Below are 14,088 nucleotides of genomic sequence, written 5' to 3'. Positions count from 1 at the left end.
CATACACACAGTGACACACACAGGTACACACACAGGTACACACACAGTGTCACACACACAGTGTATCACACACAGTGTACACACACACACTGTCACACACACACAGTGTCACATACACACAGTGTCACATACACACAGTGACACACACAGGTACACACACAGGTACACACACAGTGTCACACACACAGTGTATCACACACAGTGTACACACACACAGTGTCACACACACACAGTGTCACATACACACAGTGTCACATACACACAGTGACACACACAGGTACACACACAGTGTCACACACACAGTGTATCACAGACACACACAGTGTCTCACAGTGTCTCACACACAGTGTACACACACACACAGATACACACACACAGGTACACACAGACACACACACACAGGTACACACAGTGTCACACACACACAGGTACACACAGACACACACACAAACACACACACACAGATACACACAGTGCCACACACACACAGGTACACACAGACACACACACAAACACACACACAGGTACACACAGTGTCACACACACACAGGTACACACAGACACACACACAAACACACACACAGGTACACACAGTGTCGCACACACACAGGTACACACAGACACACACACAAACACACACACAGGTACACACAGTCTCACACACACACAGGTACACACAGACACACACACAAACACACACACACACACAGGTACACTTAGTGTCACACACACACAGGTACACACAGACACACACACAGGTACACACAGTGTCATACACACACAGGTACACACAGACACACACACACACACACAGGTACACACAGTGTCACACACACACAGGTACACACACACAGGTGCAAAACAAACACACACAGGTCCACACGGAGACACGGGGAAATGTGTGGAAAAATGCAAGCATACAGACAGTCGAGTGTCCACACAGGTGAGTGTGCAGGTGAGTGTACAGGTGGGTGTGAGTGTACAGGTGAGTGTACAGGTGAGTGAGTGTGAGTGTACAGGTGAGTGTACAGGTGAGTGGTGTGCAAGTGAGTGAGTGTGCAGGTGAGTGTACAGGTGAGTGTGTGTACAGGTGAGTGTACAGGTGAGTGTACAGGTGAGTGTGTGTACAGGTGAGTGTGTGTACAGGTGAGTGTGTGTACAGGTGAGTGAGTGTATGAGTGAGTGTATGAGTGAGTGAGTGAGTGTATGAGTGAGTGTATGAGTGACTTAGTGAGTGTATTAGTGACTTAGTGAGTGTATGAGTGAGTGTATGAGTGAGTGTATGACTGAGTGAGTGTATGAGTGACTTAGTGAGTGTATGAGTGACTTAGTGAGTGTATGAGTGACTTAGTGAGTGTATGAGTGTGTGAGTGAGTGTCTGAGTGAGTGAGTGTATGACTGAGTGAGTGTATGAGTGTATAAGTGAGTATATAAGTGAGTGTATGAGTGAGTGTATGACTGAGTGAGTGTATGAGTGAGTGAGTGACCATTATCTGAACCGGTCCTGAGGCTCTCCTAGGTCCACTCAGCCTCAAATCAGTAACCTGGTGCGGTGTGCAGTAAGCATCGCTAGCACTGGGAGAGACAAAGGCGGCCGGGCGTGGTGGTGGTGGTGGCCACCCACCCCCTCTGTGTGTAGCCACAGTGCCGGTAGCCTTCACAGACGCTGCTGCTGCTACTCGCTACTAACACAGCACTTGCTCCTACAGCCCTGCTAGAGGCTACCTGGGGGAGCTTTGTCTGTGTCTCAGCACTTGCCCCTACAGCCCTGCTAGAGGCTACCTGGGGGAGCTTTGTCTGTGTCTCAGCACTTGCCCATACAGCCCTGCTAGAGGCTACCTGGGGGAGCTTTGTCTGTCTCAGCACTTGCCCCTACAGCCCTGCTAGAGGCTACCTGGGGGAGCTTTGTCTGTGTCTCAGCACTTGCCCCTACAGCCCTGCTAGAGGCTACCTGGGGGAGCTTTGTCTGTGTCTCAGCACTTGCCCCTACAGTCTGTTACAGGCTACCTGGGCATCTTTGTCTGTGTGTTGTGTCATGGTGCCCGCATGCACCAGTCACTGCATGCCGCATCGAGGGGGCTGAACGGGCTTGAGAAGAGATGGGCTGATGGGTGGGTGGGTGAGTGGAGTGAGCGAGTAGGTGAGTGAGTAGGTGAGTGGGTTGGTGGGTGGGTGGGTGAGTAGGTGGGTGGGTGAGTCGGTTGGTTGGTGGGTGGGTGAGTACGTTGGTGAGTGAGTAGGTGGGTGGGTGGGTTGGTGGGTGGGTGAGTGAGTGAGTGGGTGAGTGAGTAGGTGGGTCAGTGAGTGAGTGAGTAGGTGGGTGTGTGAGTGGGTGGGTGGGTGAGTGAGTGAGTAGGTGGGTGTGTAGGTGGGTGAGTAGGTGGGTGGGTGAGTGGGTTGGTGGGTGGGTGTGTGAGTGAGTGAGTAGGTGGGTGTGTGAGTGGGTGGGTGGGTGAGTGAGTGAGTAGGTGGGTGAGTAGGTGGGTGAGTGGGTGGGTGAGTGGGTGAGTAGGTGAGTGAGTAGGTGTGTGGGTGGGTGAGTGAGTGGGTGGGTGAGTGAGTAGGTGAGTGGGTGGGTAGGTGAGTGAGTAGGTGGGTGAGTAGGTGGGTGAGTAGGTGAGTGAGTAGGTGGGTGAGTAGGTGAGTGAGTAGGTGGGTGAGTAGGTGGGTGAGTAGGTGAGCGAGTCGGTGAGTTGGTGAGTCAGTAGGTGAGTGAGTAGGTGAGTGAGTGGGTGAGTGAGTAGGTGAGTGGGTGGGTGAGTAGGTGGGTGAGTAGGTGAGTGAGTGGGTGGGTGAGTAGGTGGGTGAGTAGGTGAGCGAGTCGGTGAGTTGGTGAGTCAGTAGGTGAGTAGGTGAGTGGGTGAGTGAGTAGGTGAGTGAGTGGGTGTGTGAGTAGGTGGGTGAGTAGGTGAGCGAGTCGGTGAGTGGGTGAGTGAGTAGGTGAGTGAGTTGGTGAGTCAGTAGGTGAGTAGGTGGGTGAGTAGGTGAGTGAGTAGGTGGGTGAGTAGGTGAGTAGGTGGGTGAGTAGGTGAGTGAGTTGGTGAGTCAGTAGGTGAGTAGGTGGGTGAGTAGGTGAGTGAGTAGGTGGGTGAGTAGGTGAGTAGGTGGGTGAGTAGGTGAGTGAGTTGGTGAGTCAGTAGGTGAGTAGGTGGGTGAGTAGGTGAGTGAGTAGGTGGGTGAGTAGGTGAGTAGGTGGGTGAGTAGGTGAGTGAGTTGGTGAGTCAGTAGGTGAGTAGGTGGGTGAGTAGGTGAGTGAGTAGGTGGGTGAGTAGGTGAGTAGGTGGGTGAGTAGGTGAGTGAGTTGGTGAGTCAGTAGGTGAGTAGGTGGGTGAGTAGGTGAGTGAGTAGGTGGGTGAGTAGGTGAGTAGGTGGGTGAGTAGGTGAGTGAGTTGGTGAGTCAGTAGGTGAGTAGGTGGGTGAGTAGGTGAGTGAGTAGGTGGGTGAGTAGGTGAGTAGGTGGGTGAGTAGGTGAGTGAGTTGGTGAGTCAGTAGGTGAGTAGGTGGGTGAGTAGGTGAGTGAGTAGGTGGGTGAGTAGGTGAGTAGGTGGGTGAGTAGGTGAGTGAGTTGGTGAGTCAGTAGGTGAGTAGGTGGGTGAGTAGGTGAGTGAGTAGGTGGGTGAGTAGGTGAGTGAGTAGGTGGGTGAGTAGGTGAGTGAGTTGGTGAGTCAGTAGGTGAGTAGGTGGGTGAGTAGGTGAGTGAGTAGGTGGGTGAGTAGGTGAGTGAGTAGGTGGGTGAGTAGGTGAGTAGGTGGGTGAGTAGGTGAGTGAGTTGGTGAGTCAGTAGGTGAGTAGGTGAGTGAGTAGGTGGGTGAGTAGGTGAGTGAGTGGGTGAGTGAGTAGGTGAGTGAGTTGGTGAGTCAGTAGGTGAGTGAGTGGGTGTGTGAGTAGGTGAGTAGGTGAGTGAGTGGGTGAGTGAGTAGGTGAGTGAGTTGGTGAGTCAGTAGGTGAGTGATTTTCCCAACAATCACACAGCCCCGTCCCTCCTCCACCCCCGCCGTAGCAGTGATCCCGTTGGCCGAGATGCGGTCGCCATGACGACACAATGGACGGGGCGGAGTCTAAGCCGCGCCCACTCAAGCCCCTCCCTGCTGCAGTGCATTGTGGGCGGCGTCAGCGGCTTTCTGGCAAGCGCGAAGAAAAATGGCCGCCGGCGGCGTCACGTGACCAAGGATGACGGCACGAGGTCAGAATATTTTTTTATTTTTTTTATTTTTTTATTTTGGTGTAGGCCTGTGAGCCATTCGGCTCTTGAATCAGGTGCAGTCTGATTGGGTCTCCCCCTAGACTCCAATGTTAAAGTCTCTACCCATAGACTCCAATGTTAAGGTCTCTACCCAAATACTCCAATGCTAAAGTGTCTACCCATAGACTCCAATGTTAAAGTGTCCCATAGACTCCAATGTTAAAGTCTCTACCCATAGACTCCAATGTTAAAGTCTCTACCCATAGACTCCAATGTTAAAGTCTCTACCCATAGACTCCAATGTTAAAGTCTCTACCCATAGACTCCAATGTTAAAGTCTCTACCCATAGACTCCAATGTTAAAGTCTTACCCATAGACTCCAATGTTAAAGTCTCCCACAGACTCCAATGTTCAAGTCCCCCATAGACTCCAATGTTAAAGTGTCCCCATAGACTCCAATGTTAAAGTCTCCCATGAACTCCAATGTTAATGTGTCTACCCATAGACTCCAATGTTAAAGTCTCCCATAGACTCTAATGTTAAAGTCTCCCATAGACTCCAATGTTAAAGTGTCCCCATAGACTCCAATGTTAAAGTGTCCTCATAGACTCCAATGTTAAAGTCTCTACCCATAGACTCCAATATTAAAGTGTCCCATAGACTCCAATGTTAAAGTCTCCCATAGACTCCAATGTTAACGTCTCTACCCATAGACTCCAATGTTAAAGTCTCCCATTGACTCCAATGTTAAAGTCTCTCATAGACTCCAATGTTAAAGTGTCCCATAGACTCCAATGATAAAGTCTCCCATAGACTCCAATGTTAAAGTGTCCCCATAGACTCCAATGTTAAAGTCGCCCATAGATTCCAATGTTAAAATCTCCCATAGACTCCAATGTTAAAGTGTCCTCATAGACTCCAATGTTAAAGTGTCCCCATAGACTCCAATGTTAAAGTCTCCCATGAACTCCAATGTTAATGTGTCTACCCATAGACTCCAATGTTAAAGTCTCCCATAGACTCCAATGTTAAAGTCTCCCATAGACTCCAATGTTAAAGTGTCCCCATAGACTCCAATGTTAAAGTGTCCTCATAGACTCCAATGTTAAAGTCTCTACCCATAGACTCCAACATTAAAGTGTCCCATAGACTCCAATGTTAAAGTCTCCCATAGACTCCAATGTTAACGTCTATACCCATAGACTCCAATGTTAAAGTCTCCCATTGACTCCAATGTTAAAGTCTCTCATAGACTCCAATGTTAAAGTGTCCCATAGACTCCAATGATAAAGTCTCCCATAGACTCCAATGTTAAAGTGTCCCCATAGACTCCAATGTTAAAGTCGCCCATAGATTCCAATGTTAAAATCTCCCATAGACTCCAATGTTAAATTGTCCCCATAGACTCCAATGTTAAAGTCTCCCCATAGACTCCAATGTTGAAGTGTCCCCATAGACTCCAATGTTAAAGTGTCCCCATAGACTCCAATGTTAAAGTCTCCCATAGACTCCAATGTTAAAGTCTCCCATCGACTCCAATGTTAAAGTCTCCCATAGACTCCAATGTTAAATTGTCCCCTACACTCCAATGTTAAAGTCTCCCATACACTCCAATGTTAAAGTGTCCCCATTGACTCCAATGCTAAAGTCTGCCATAGACTCCAATGTTAAAGTGTCCCCATATTCTCCAATGTTAGAGTCTCCCATAGACTCCAATGTTAAAGTCTCCCCATAGACTCCAATGTTAAAGTCTCTTCATAGACTCCAATGTTAAAGTGTCTCCATAGACTCCAATGTTAAAGTGTCCCCATATTCTCCAATGTTAAAGTCTCCCATAGATTCCAATGTTAAAGTGTCCCATAGACTCCAATGTTAAAGTCTCCCCATAGACTCCAATGTTAAAGTCTCTTCATAGACTCCAATGTTAAAGTGTCCCATAGACTCCAATGTTAAAGTGTCCCATAGACTCCAATGTTAAAGTCTCCCATAGACTCCAATGTTAAAGTGTCCCCATAGACTCCAATGTTAAAGTGTCCCATAGACTCCAATGTTAAAGTCTCCCCATAGACTCCAATGTTAAAGTGTCCCCATTGACTCCAATGCTAAAGTCTGCCATAGACTCCAATGTTAAAGTGTCCCCATATTCTCCAATGTTAGAGTCTCCCATAGACTCCAATGTTAAAGTCTCCCCATAGACTCCAATGTTAAAGTCTCTTCATAGACTCCAATGTTAAAGTGTCTCCATAGACTCCAATGTTAAAGTGTCCCCATATTCTCCAATGTTAAAGTCTCCCATAGATTCCAATGTTAAAGTGTCCCATAGACTCCAATGTTAAAGTCTCCCCATAGACTCCAATGTTAAAGTCTCTTCATAGACTCCAATGTTAAAGTGTCCCATAGACTCCAATGTTAAAGTGTCCCATAGACTCCAATGTTAAAGTCTCCCATAGACTCCAATGTTAAAGTGTCCCCATAGACTCCAATGTTAAAGTGTCCCATAGACTCCAATGTTAAAGTCTCCCCATAGACTCCAATGTTAAAGTCTCTTCATAGACTCCAATGTTAAAGTGTCCCATAGACTCCAATGTTAAAGTCTCCCATAGACTCCAATGTTAAAGTGTCCCCTTAGACTCCAATGTTAAAGTGTCCCATAGACTCCAATGTTAAAGTCTCCCCATAGACTCCAATGTTAAAGTCTCTACCCATAGACTCCAATGTTAAAGTCTCCCATAGACTCCAATGTTAAAATGTCCCCATAGACTCCAATGTTAAAGTGTTCCCATAGACTCCAATGTTAAAGTGTCCCCATATAATAATAGGATTTTTCCCCTTTTTTCTGGCAGCTAAACTGAAACCTTTTTAACAAAGGATTCATGTTCACAACATTAACCACAATACCTGCAGTCAAAATGCAAACAAAAAACATACTATGATAATATAATAATATATAATATATATGTGGCATTGTCCTTGAAACTGATTGGTCCACACCAAGGGACGGCTTTCTTTAGAGCCTCGACCCAATTGGTGCTCGACCAGCAGACGACGCCAAAAGGCGCTCACACAGCTCACAGGCAATGCCGCTGTCAAAGTAACGAGGGCTCGTGATGAGCATCTACATCATCATTACACCTTTTGTCACAGTACCAAAATTATTATTCTTAGCTCTTTCGGTAAAGTCACCACCACGTTGAAGGGAAACAATAAAATAATAAAAATATAAAACAATAAAATTATTGTAAAACAATAAAATTATTATTCTTGGTTCTTTGGGTAAAGTCACCACCACGTAGAAGGGAAACAATAAAATAATAAAAATATAAAACAATAAAATTATTATTCTTGGTTCTTTCGGTAAAGTCACCACCGCCGCGTGGAAGGGAAACGCTAAAATAATAAAAATCTAAAACAATAAAATTATTGTAAAACAATAAAATTATTATTCTTGGTTCTTTGGGTAAAGTCACCACCACGTAGAAGGGAAACAATAATATAATAAAAATATAAAACAATAAAATTATTATTCTTGGTTCTTTGGGTAAAGTCACCACCACGTAGAAGGGAAACAATAAAATAATTAAAATATAAAACAATAAAATGATTGTAAAACAATAAAATTATTATTCTTGGTTCTTTCGGTAAAGTCACCACCACGTTGAAGGGAAACAATAAAATAATAAAAATATAAAACAATAAAATTATTTTGATTTAAAGCTTTCGTGACTGCAGTAATTCATATTCTTAGTTCTTTCGGTAAAGTCACGTTGAAGGGAAACAATAAAATAATACAATATATATGAAACAATGAAAAAAATTCTCACGACGTTTCGACCATAACACAAACGGTCGTCATCAGGTGTGTCGGTCTGCATCAATCTATTTATTAATTTATTTTATCGATTTATTGGCGTATTTATTAATTTATTTATTGATTTCTTGATGCGAACCGACACACCTGATGACGGCCGTTTGTGTTATGGTCGAAACGTCGTGAGAATTTTTTGTTATTGTTTTATATATTTTTTTATTATTTTATTGTTTCCCTTCAACGTGGTGGTGACTTTACCGAAAGAGCTAAGAATATGAATCACTGCAGTCACGAAAGCTTTAAATCAAAATACCAAAATGTAATAGAGATGGGGGGAGAGAGAGGGGGTAGAGATAGGGGGAGAGAGAGGGGGTAGAGATAGGGGGAGAGAGAGGGGGTACCTGTAGGGCATTAGACAATGGGGGGAGAGAGGGAGGGGGTAGAGATAGGGGGAGAGAGAGGGGGTAGAGATAGGGGAGAGAAAGGGGGTAGAGATAGGGGGAAGAGAGAGGGGGTACCTGTAGGGCATTAGACAATGGGGGGAGAGAGAGGGGGTAGAGATAGGGGAGAGAGAGGGGGTACCTGTAGGGCATTAGACAATGGGGAGAGAGGGATAGATATAGGGGGAGAGAGAGGGGGTAGAGAGAGGGGGGGTAGAGATAGGGAGAGAGAAAGAGAGAGAGAGGGGGGGTAGAGATAGGGGGAGAGAGAGGGGGGTAGAGATAGGGGGGTAGAGATAGGGGTAGAGAGAGGGGGGGTAGAGATAGGGAGAGAGAGAGAGGGGGGGTAGAGATAGGGGGAGAGAGAGGGGGTAGAGATAGGGGGGTAGAGATAGGGGGAGAGAGAGGGGGGGGGTAGAGATAGGGGTAGAGATAGGGGGGGTAGAGATAGGGGTAGAGAGAGGGGGGTAGAGATAGGGGGGTAGAGATAGGGGGGTAGAGATAGGGGTAGAGAGAGGGGTAGAGATAGGGGGAGAGAGAGAGGGGGGTAGAGATAGGGGTAGAGATAGGGGTAGAGATAGGGGGGTAGAGATAGGGGGGTAGAGATAGGGGTAGAGATAGGGGGAGAGAGAGAGGGGGGTAGAGATAGGGGTAGAGAGAGGGGTAGAGATAGGGGGAGAGAGAGAGGGGGGTAGAGATAGGGGTAGAGAGAGGGGGGTAGAGATAGGGGGGTAGAGATAGGGGGAGAGAGAGAGAGGGGGTGGAGATAGGGGTAGAGATAGGGGGGTAGAGATAGGGGTAGAGATAGGGGTAGAGATGGGGGGGGGTAGAGATAGGGGGAGAGATAGGGGGGGTAGAGATAGGGGTAGAGAGGGGGGAGAGAGAGGGGGTAGAGATAGGGGTAGAGATAGGGGGGGGTAGAGATAGGGGTAGAGATAGGGGTAGAGATAGGGGGGGGGTAGAGATAGGGGTAGAGATAGGGGGGAGAGAGAGGGGGTAGAGAGAGGGGGGGTAGAGATAGGGGTAGAGATAGGGGGGGGGGGGTAGAGATAGGGGTAGAGAGAGGGGGGTAGAGATAGGGAGAGAGAGAGGGGGGTAGAGATAGGGAGAGAGAGAGGGGGGTAGGGAGAGGGGGGGTAGAGATAGGGAGAGAGAGAGGAGGGGTAGAGATAGGGGGAGAGAGAGAGGGGGTAGAGATAGGGGGGGGTAGAGATAGGGGTAGAGAGAGGGGGGTAGAGATAGGGGGAGAGCGAGAGGGGGGGGGGGGTAGAGACAGAGGTGGAGCTGAACAACTTCTCCACCACAGACTCCGATGTTGAAGCCGATCCTGACAACAGTGAGATGTTAACCACCTCACCTGGTAAACGGGAGGTCACGGGCTTGATCCCGATCCTAACGCCCGCTACTGCTGTATATCTGGAGTCTCCGTCTCTCTCTCTCTCTCCATCCCCTTGGCCGCGTGGATCTTTCTCCTCGTCCTCCTGGTTTATCGCCCTCCGCAATTTGGAATCATTCGTTTGGAGAATTTTGCTGCTGCTGGAGATGATGATACCAGCCACTTGGTGTGAGCTGCTCTGGCTGCGTGTGACGGGCCAGGTAGCGCTGTGTCTGAACAGAGATTTACACAGCCAGTAGCATCAGCCTTCAGGGGTCACTTACACCTGGTCACATCAACATAGTTGTAGTGTTAGTGTGGGTCTCTGTGGGTCTCTGTGGGTCTCTGTGGGTCTCTATGTGTCTCTGTGGGTCTGTGTGTCTCTGTGGGTGTCTATGAGTCTATGGGTCTCTATGGGTCTCTGTGGGTCTCTATGGGTCTATATGATTCTCTGGATCTGTGTGGATCTCTATGAGTCTCTGGATCTGTGTGGGTCTGTGTGGGTCTCTGTGAGTCTATGGGTGTCTATGAGTCTCTATGATATAATCCACTTGGTGTGAGCTGCTCTGGCTGCGTGTGATGGGCCCCACTTGGTGTGAGCTGCTCTGGCTGCGTGTGATGGGCCAGGTAGCGCTGTGTCTGAACAGAGATTTACACAGCAGTAGCATCAGCCTTCAGGGGTCACTTACACCTGGTCACATCAACATAGTGTAGAGTTAGTGTGTGTCTCTGTGGGTCTCTGTGGGTCTCTATGGGTGTCTATGGGTGTCTATGAGTCTCTATGATATAATCCACTTGGTGTGAGCTGCTCTGGCTGCGTGTGACGGGCCAGGTAGTGCTGTGTCTGAACAGAGATCGGCACAGCAGTAGCAGCAGCCTTCTGGTCGCATCACTACACCTGGTCGCATCAACATAGTGTAGTGTTAGTGTGGGTCTCTGTGTGGGTCTCTGTGTGGGCCTCTGTGGGTCTCTGTGGGTCTCTGTGGGTGTGGGTGGGTCTGTGTGGGTCTCTGTGTGTCTCTGTGGGTCTGTGTGGGTCTCTGTGGATCTCTGTGGGTCTCTGTGGGTCTCTGTGTGTGTCTCTGTGGATCTCTGTGTGTCTCTGTGTGTCTCTGTGTGTCTCTGTGTGTGTCTCTGTGTGTGTCTCTGTGGATCTCTGTGGGTCTCTCTGTGGGTCTGTGTGGGTCTGTGTGGGTCTCTGTGGGTCTGTGTGGGTCTGTGTGGGTCTGTGTGGGTCTCTGTGGGTCGCTGTGGGTCTCTGGATCTGTGTGTCTCCGTGTGTCTCTGTGGGTCTCTGTGTGTTTCTGTGTGTCTCTGTGGGTCTCTGTGTGTCTCTGTGGGTCTCTGTGTGTCTCTGTGGGTCTCTGGATCTGTGTGTGTCTCCGTGTGTCTCTGTGGGTCTCTGTGTGTCTCTGTGTGTCTCTGTGGGTCTCTGTGGGTCTCTGTGTGTCTCTGTGGGTCTCTGTGTATCTCTGTGGGTCTTTGTGTGTCTCTATGGGTCTCTGTGTCTCTGTGGGTCTCTCTGTGTGTCTCTGTGGGTCTCTGTGGGTCTCTGTGTGTCTCTGTGGGTCTGTGTGGGTCTGTGTGGGTCTCTGTGGGTCTCTGTGGGTCTCTGTGGGTCTGTGTGGGTCTCTGTGGGTCTCTGTGGGTCTCTGTGTGTCTCTGTGAGTCTCTGTGTATCTCTGTGGGTCTTTGTGTGTCTCTGTGGGTCTTTGTGTGTCTCTATGGGTCTCTGTGTCTCTGTGGGTCTCTCTGTGTGTCTCTGTGGGTCTCTGTGGGTCTCTGTGTGTCTCTGTGGGTCTGTGTGGGTCTCTGTGGGTCTCTGTGGGTCTGTGTGGGTCTCTGTGGGTCTCTGTGTGTCTCTGTGTGTCTCTGTGGGTCTCTGGGTCTTTGTGTGTCTCTGTGGGTCTCTGTGTCTCTGTGGGTCTATGTGGGTCTCTGTGTGTCTCTGTGTGTCTCTGTCTGTGTGTGTATCTGTGTGTCTCTGTGTGTCTCTGTGTGTCTCTGTGGGTCTCTGTGGGTCTCTGTGTGTCTCTCTATGTCTGTGTCTCTGTGTGTGTGTCTCTGTGTGTCTCTGTGTGTCTCTCCGTGTGTCTCTCCGTGTGTCTCTGTATGTCTGTGTGTCTCTCTGTCTCTCCGTGTGTCTCTCCGTGTGTCTCTGTATGTCTGTGTGTCTCTGTGTCTCTCCGTCTCTCTCTCCGTGGGTCTCTCCGTGTGTCTCTCCGCGTGCCTCTCCGCGAAATCAGCCACTTGATGCGAGCCGGCTGGCACTGGGGTGCGATGGGCCACGTTCGCTTGCCTGAACAGAGAGCCACGCCGGCTCTAGCGGCTCGGTAGGGCCCGCCCACGCCCAGCTGACAGACATCAAATCGAATGGACGCGTAGACCGGAGAATCCCCGGGCGGTACGGGTCCGGCTCCGGACAGCTGAACGGCAGCCTCTCCTCCCTCCAGGCCCGCTGCCGGTGACGACCCTGAGCGGCGGGGACCACGTGGCAGCGGTCGCCATGGCAACCGCGAGGGTCAGGTGACCGCCGCGTGGGGACGGGGGCGAGCGGTGGCGCAGCAAATCGGCGTGCTGCTCCACCGTCGCCCGGATCACCGACACCGACATTGCCGCCATCACCGCCAACGCCATCACCGCCATCACCACCAACACCACCACCACCACCACCTCCACCACAACCACCACCATCACCACCACCACCACCAGCACCATCACCACCACCACCACCATCACCACCACCAACACCACCACCATCACCACCACCATCACCACCACCATCACCACCATCACCATCACCACCACCATCACCACCATCACCATCACCACCACCATCACCACCACCACCATCACCACCACCATCACCATCATCACCACCATCACCATCACCGCCATCACCGCCATCACCACCATCACCATCACCGCCATCACCACCATCACCATCACCACCATCACCATCACCGCCATCACCACCATCACCATCACCACCACCATCACCACCATCACCACCATCACCGCCATCACAACCACCATCACCGCCAACATCGCCAACATCAATGTCACCAACACCATCACCACCATCACCGCCATCACCGCCATCACAACCACCACCAACATCATCAATGTCACCAACACCATTATCACCATCACAACCACTACCAACATCACCAATACCACCAACACAACCACCAACACTATCACAACCCCCACCAACATCACCAACACCATCACCACCATCACCACCACCAATGCAATCACCAACATCATCACAACCACCACCAACATCATCAATGTCACCAACACCATTATCACCATCACAACCACTACCACCATCACCACCACCATCACCACCATCACCACCAATACAACCACCAACACCATCACAACCACCACCAACATCATCAATGTCACCAACACCATTATCACCATCACAACCACTACCAACATCACCAACACCATCACCACCATCACCACCAATACAACCACCAACACCATTACAACCACCACCAACATCATCAATGTCACCAACACCATTATCACCATCACAACCACTACCAACATCACCAACACCATCACCACCATCACCACCATCACCACCATTACAACCACCAACACCATCACAACCACCACCAACATCATCAATGTCACCAACACCATTATCACCATCACAACCACTACCAACATTACCAACACCATCACCACCATCACCACCAATACAACCACCAACACCATCACAACCACTACCAACATCATTTTCACCACTACCACCATCACCACCACCATCACCACCATTACAACCACCAACACTATCACAACCCCCACCAACATCACCAACATCACCAACACCATCACCACCATCACCACCAATACAATAACCAACACCATCACAACCACCACCAACATCATCAATGTCACCAACACCATTATCACCATCACAACCACTACCAACATCATTTTCACCACTACCACCATCACCACCATCACCACCATCACCACCAACACCACCACCAACACTATCACAACCTCCACCAACATCATTTTCACCACCATCACCACCAATACAACCACCAACAGTATCACAACCCGCACCAACATCACCACCACCATCACCACCATCACCACCATCACCACCAACACAACCACCAACACTATCACAACCCTCACCAACATCACCAACACCATCACCACCATCACCACCAATACAACCACCAACAGTATCACAACCCGCACCAACATCACCACCACCATCACCACCATCACCACCATCACCACCAACAC

At 49.4% G+C, this 14,088-nt stretch overlaps 1 protein-coding gene across 1 annotated transcript in view; it reads left to right on the top strand.

The window, feature by feature from the left end:
- The first annotated feature begins 61 nt into the window (after positions 1 to 61).
- Positions 62 to 14,088, top strand: part of LOC116958769 (uncharacterized) — a 45,038-nt gene continuing 31,011 nt past the window's right edge. Inside the window, exons 1-3 of the mRNA XM_076057639.1 lie at positions 62 to 943; positions 4,001 to 4,183; positions 12,261 to 12,333. Of these exons, the coding sequence (XP_075913754.1) occupies positions 4,032 to 4,183; positions 12,261 to 12,333 (225 nt within the window). The 5' untranslated portion in view covers positions 62 to 943; positions 4,001 to 4,031. The remainder of the gene's footprint in view (positions 944 to 4,000; positions 4,184 to 12,260; positions 12,334 to 14,088) is intronic.

Source organism: Petromyzon marinus, chromosome 83, assembly GCF_048934315.1.
Source record: "Petromyzon marinus isolate PM22_M1 ecotype Great Lakes invasive population chromosome 83, UKy_Petmar_22M1.pri1.0, whole genome shotgun sequence".
NCBI classification, from domain to species: domain Eukaryota; kingdom Metazoa; phylum Chordata; class Hyperoartia; order Petromyzontiformes; family Petromyzontidae; genus Petromyzon; species Petromyzon marinus.
Note: the sequence above shows the minus strand (reverse complement) of the source record. Positions and strands in the feature narration are given on the sequence as shown.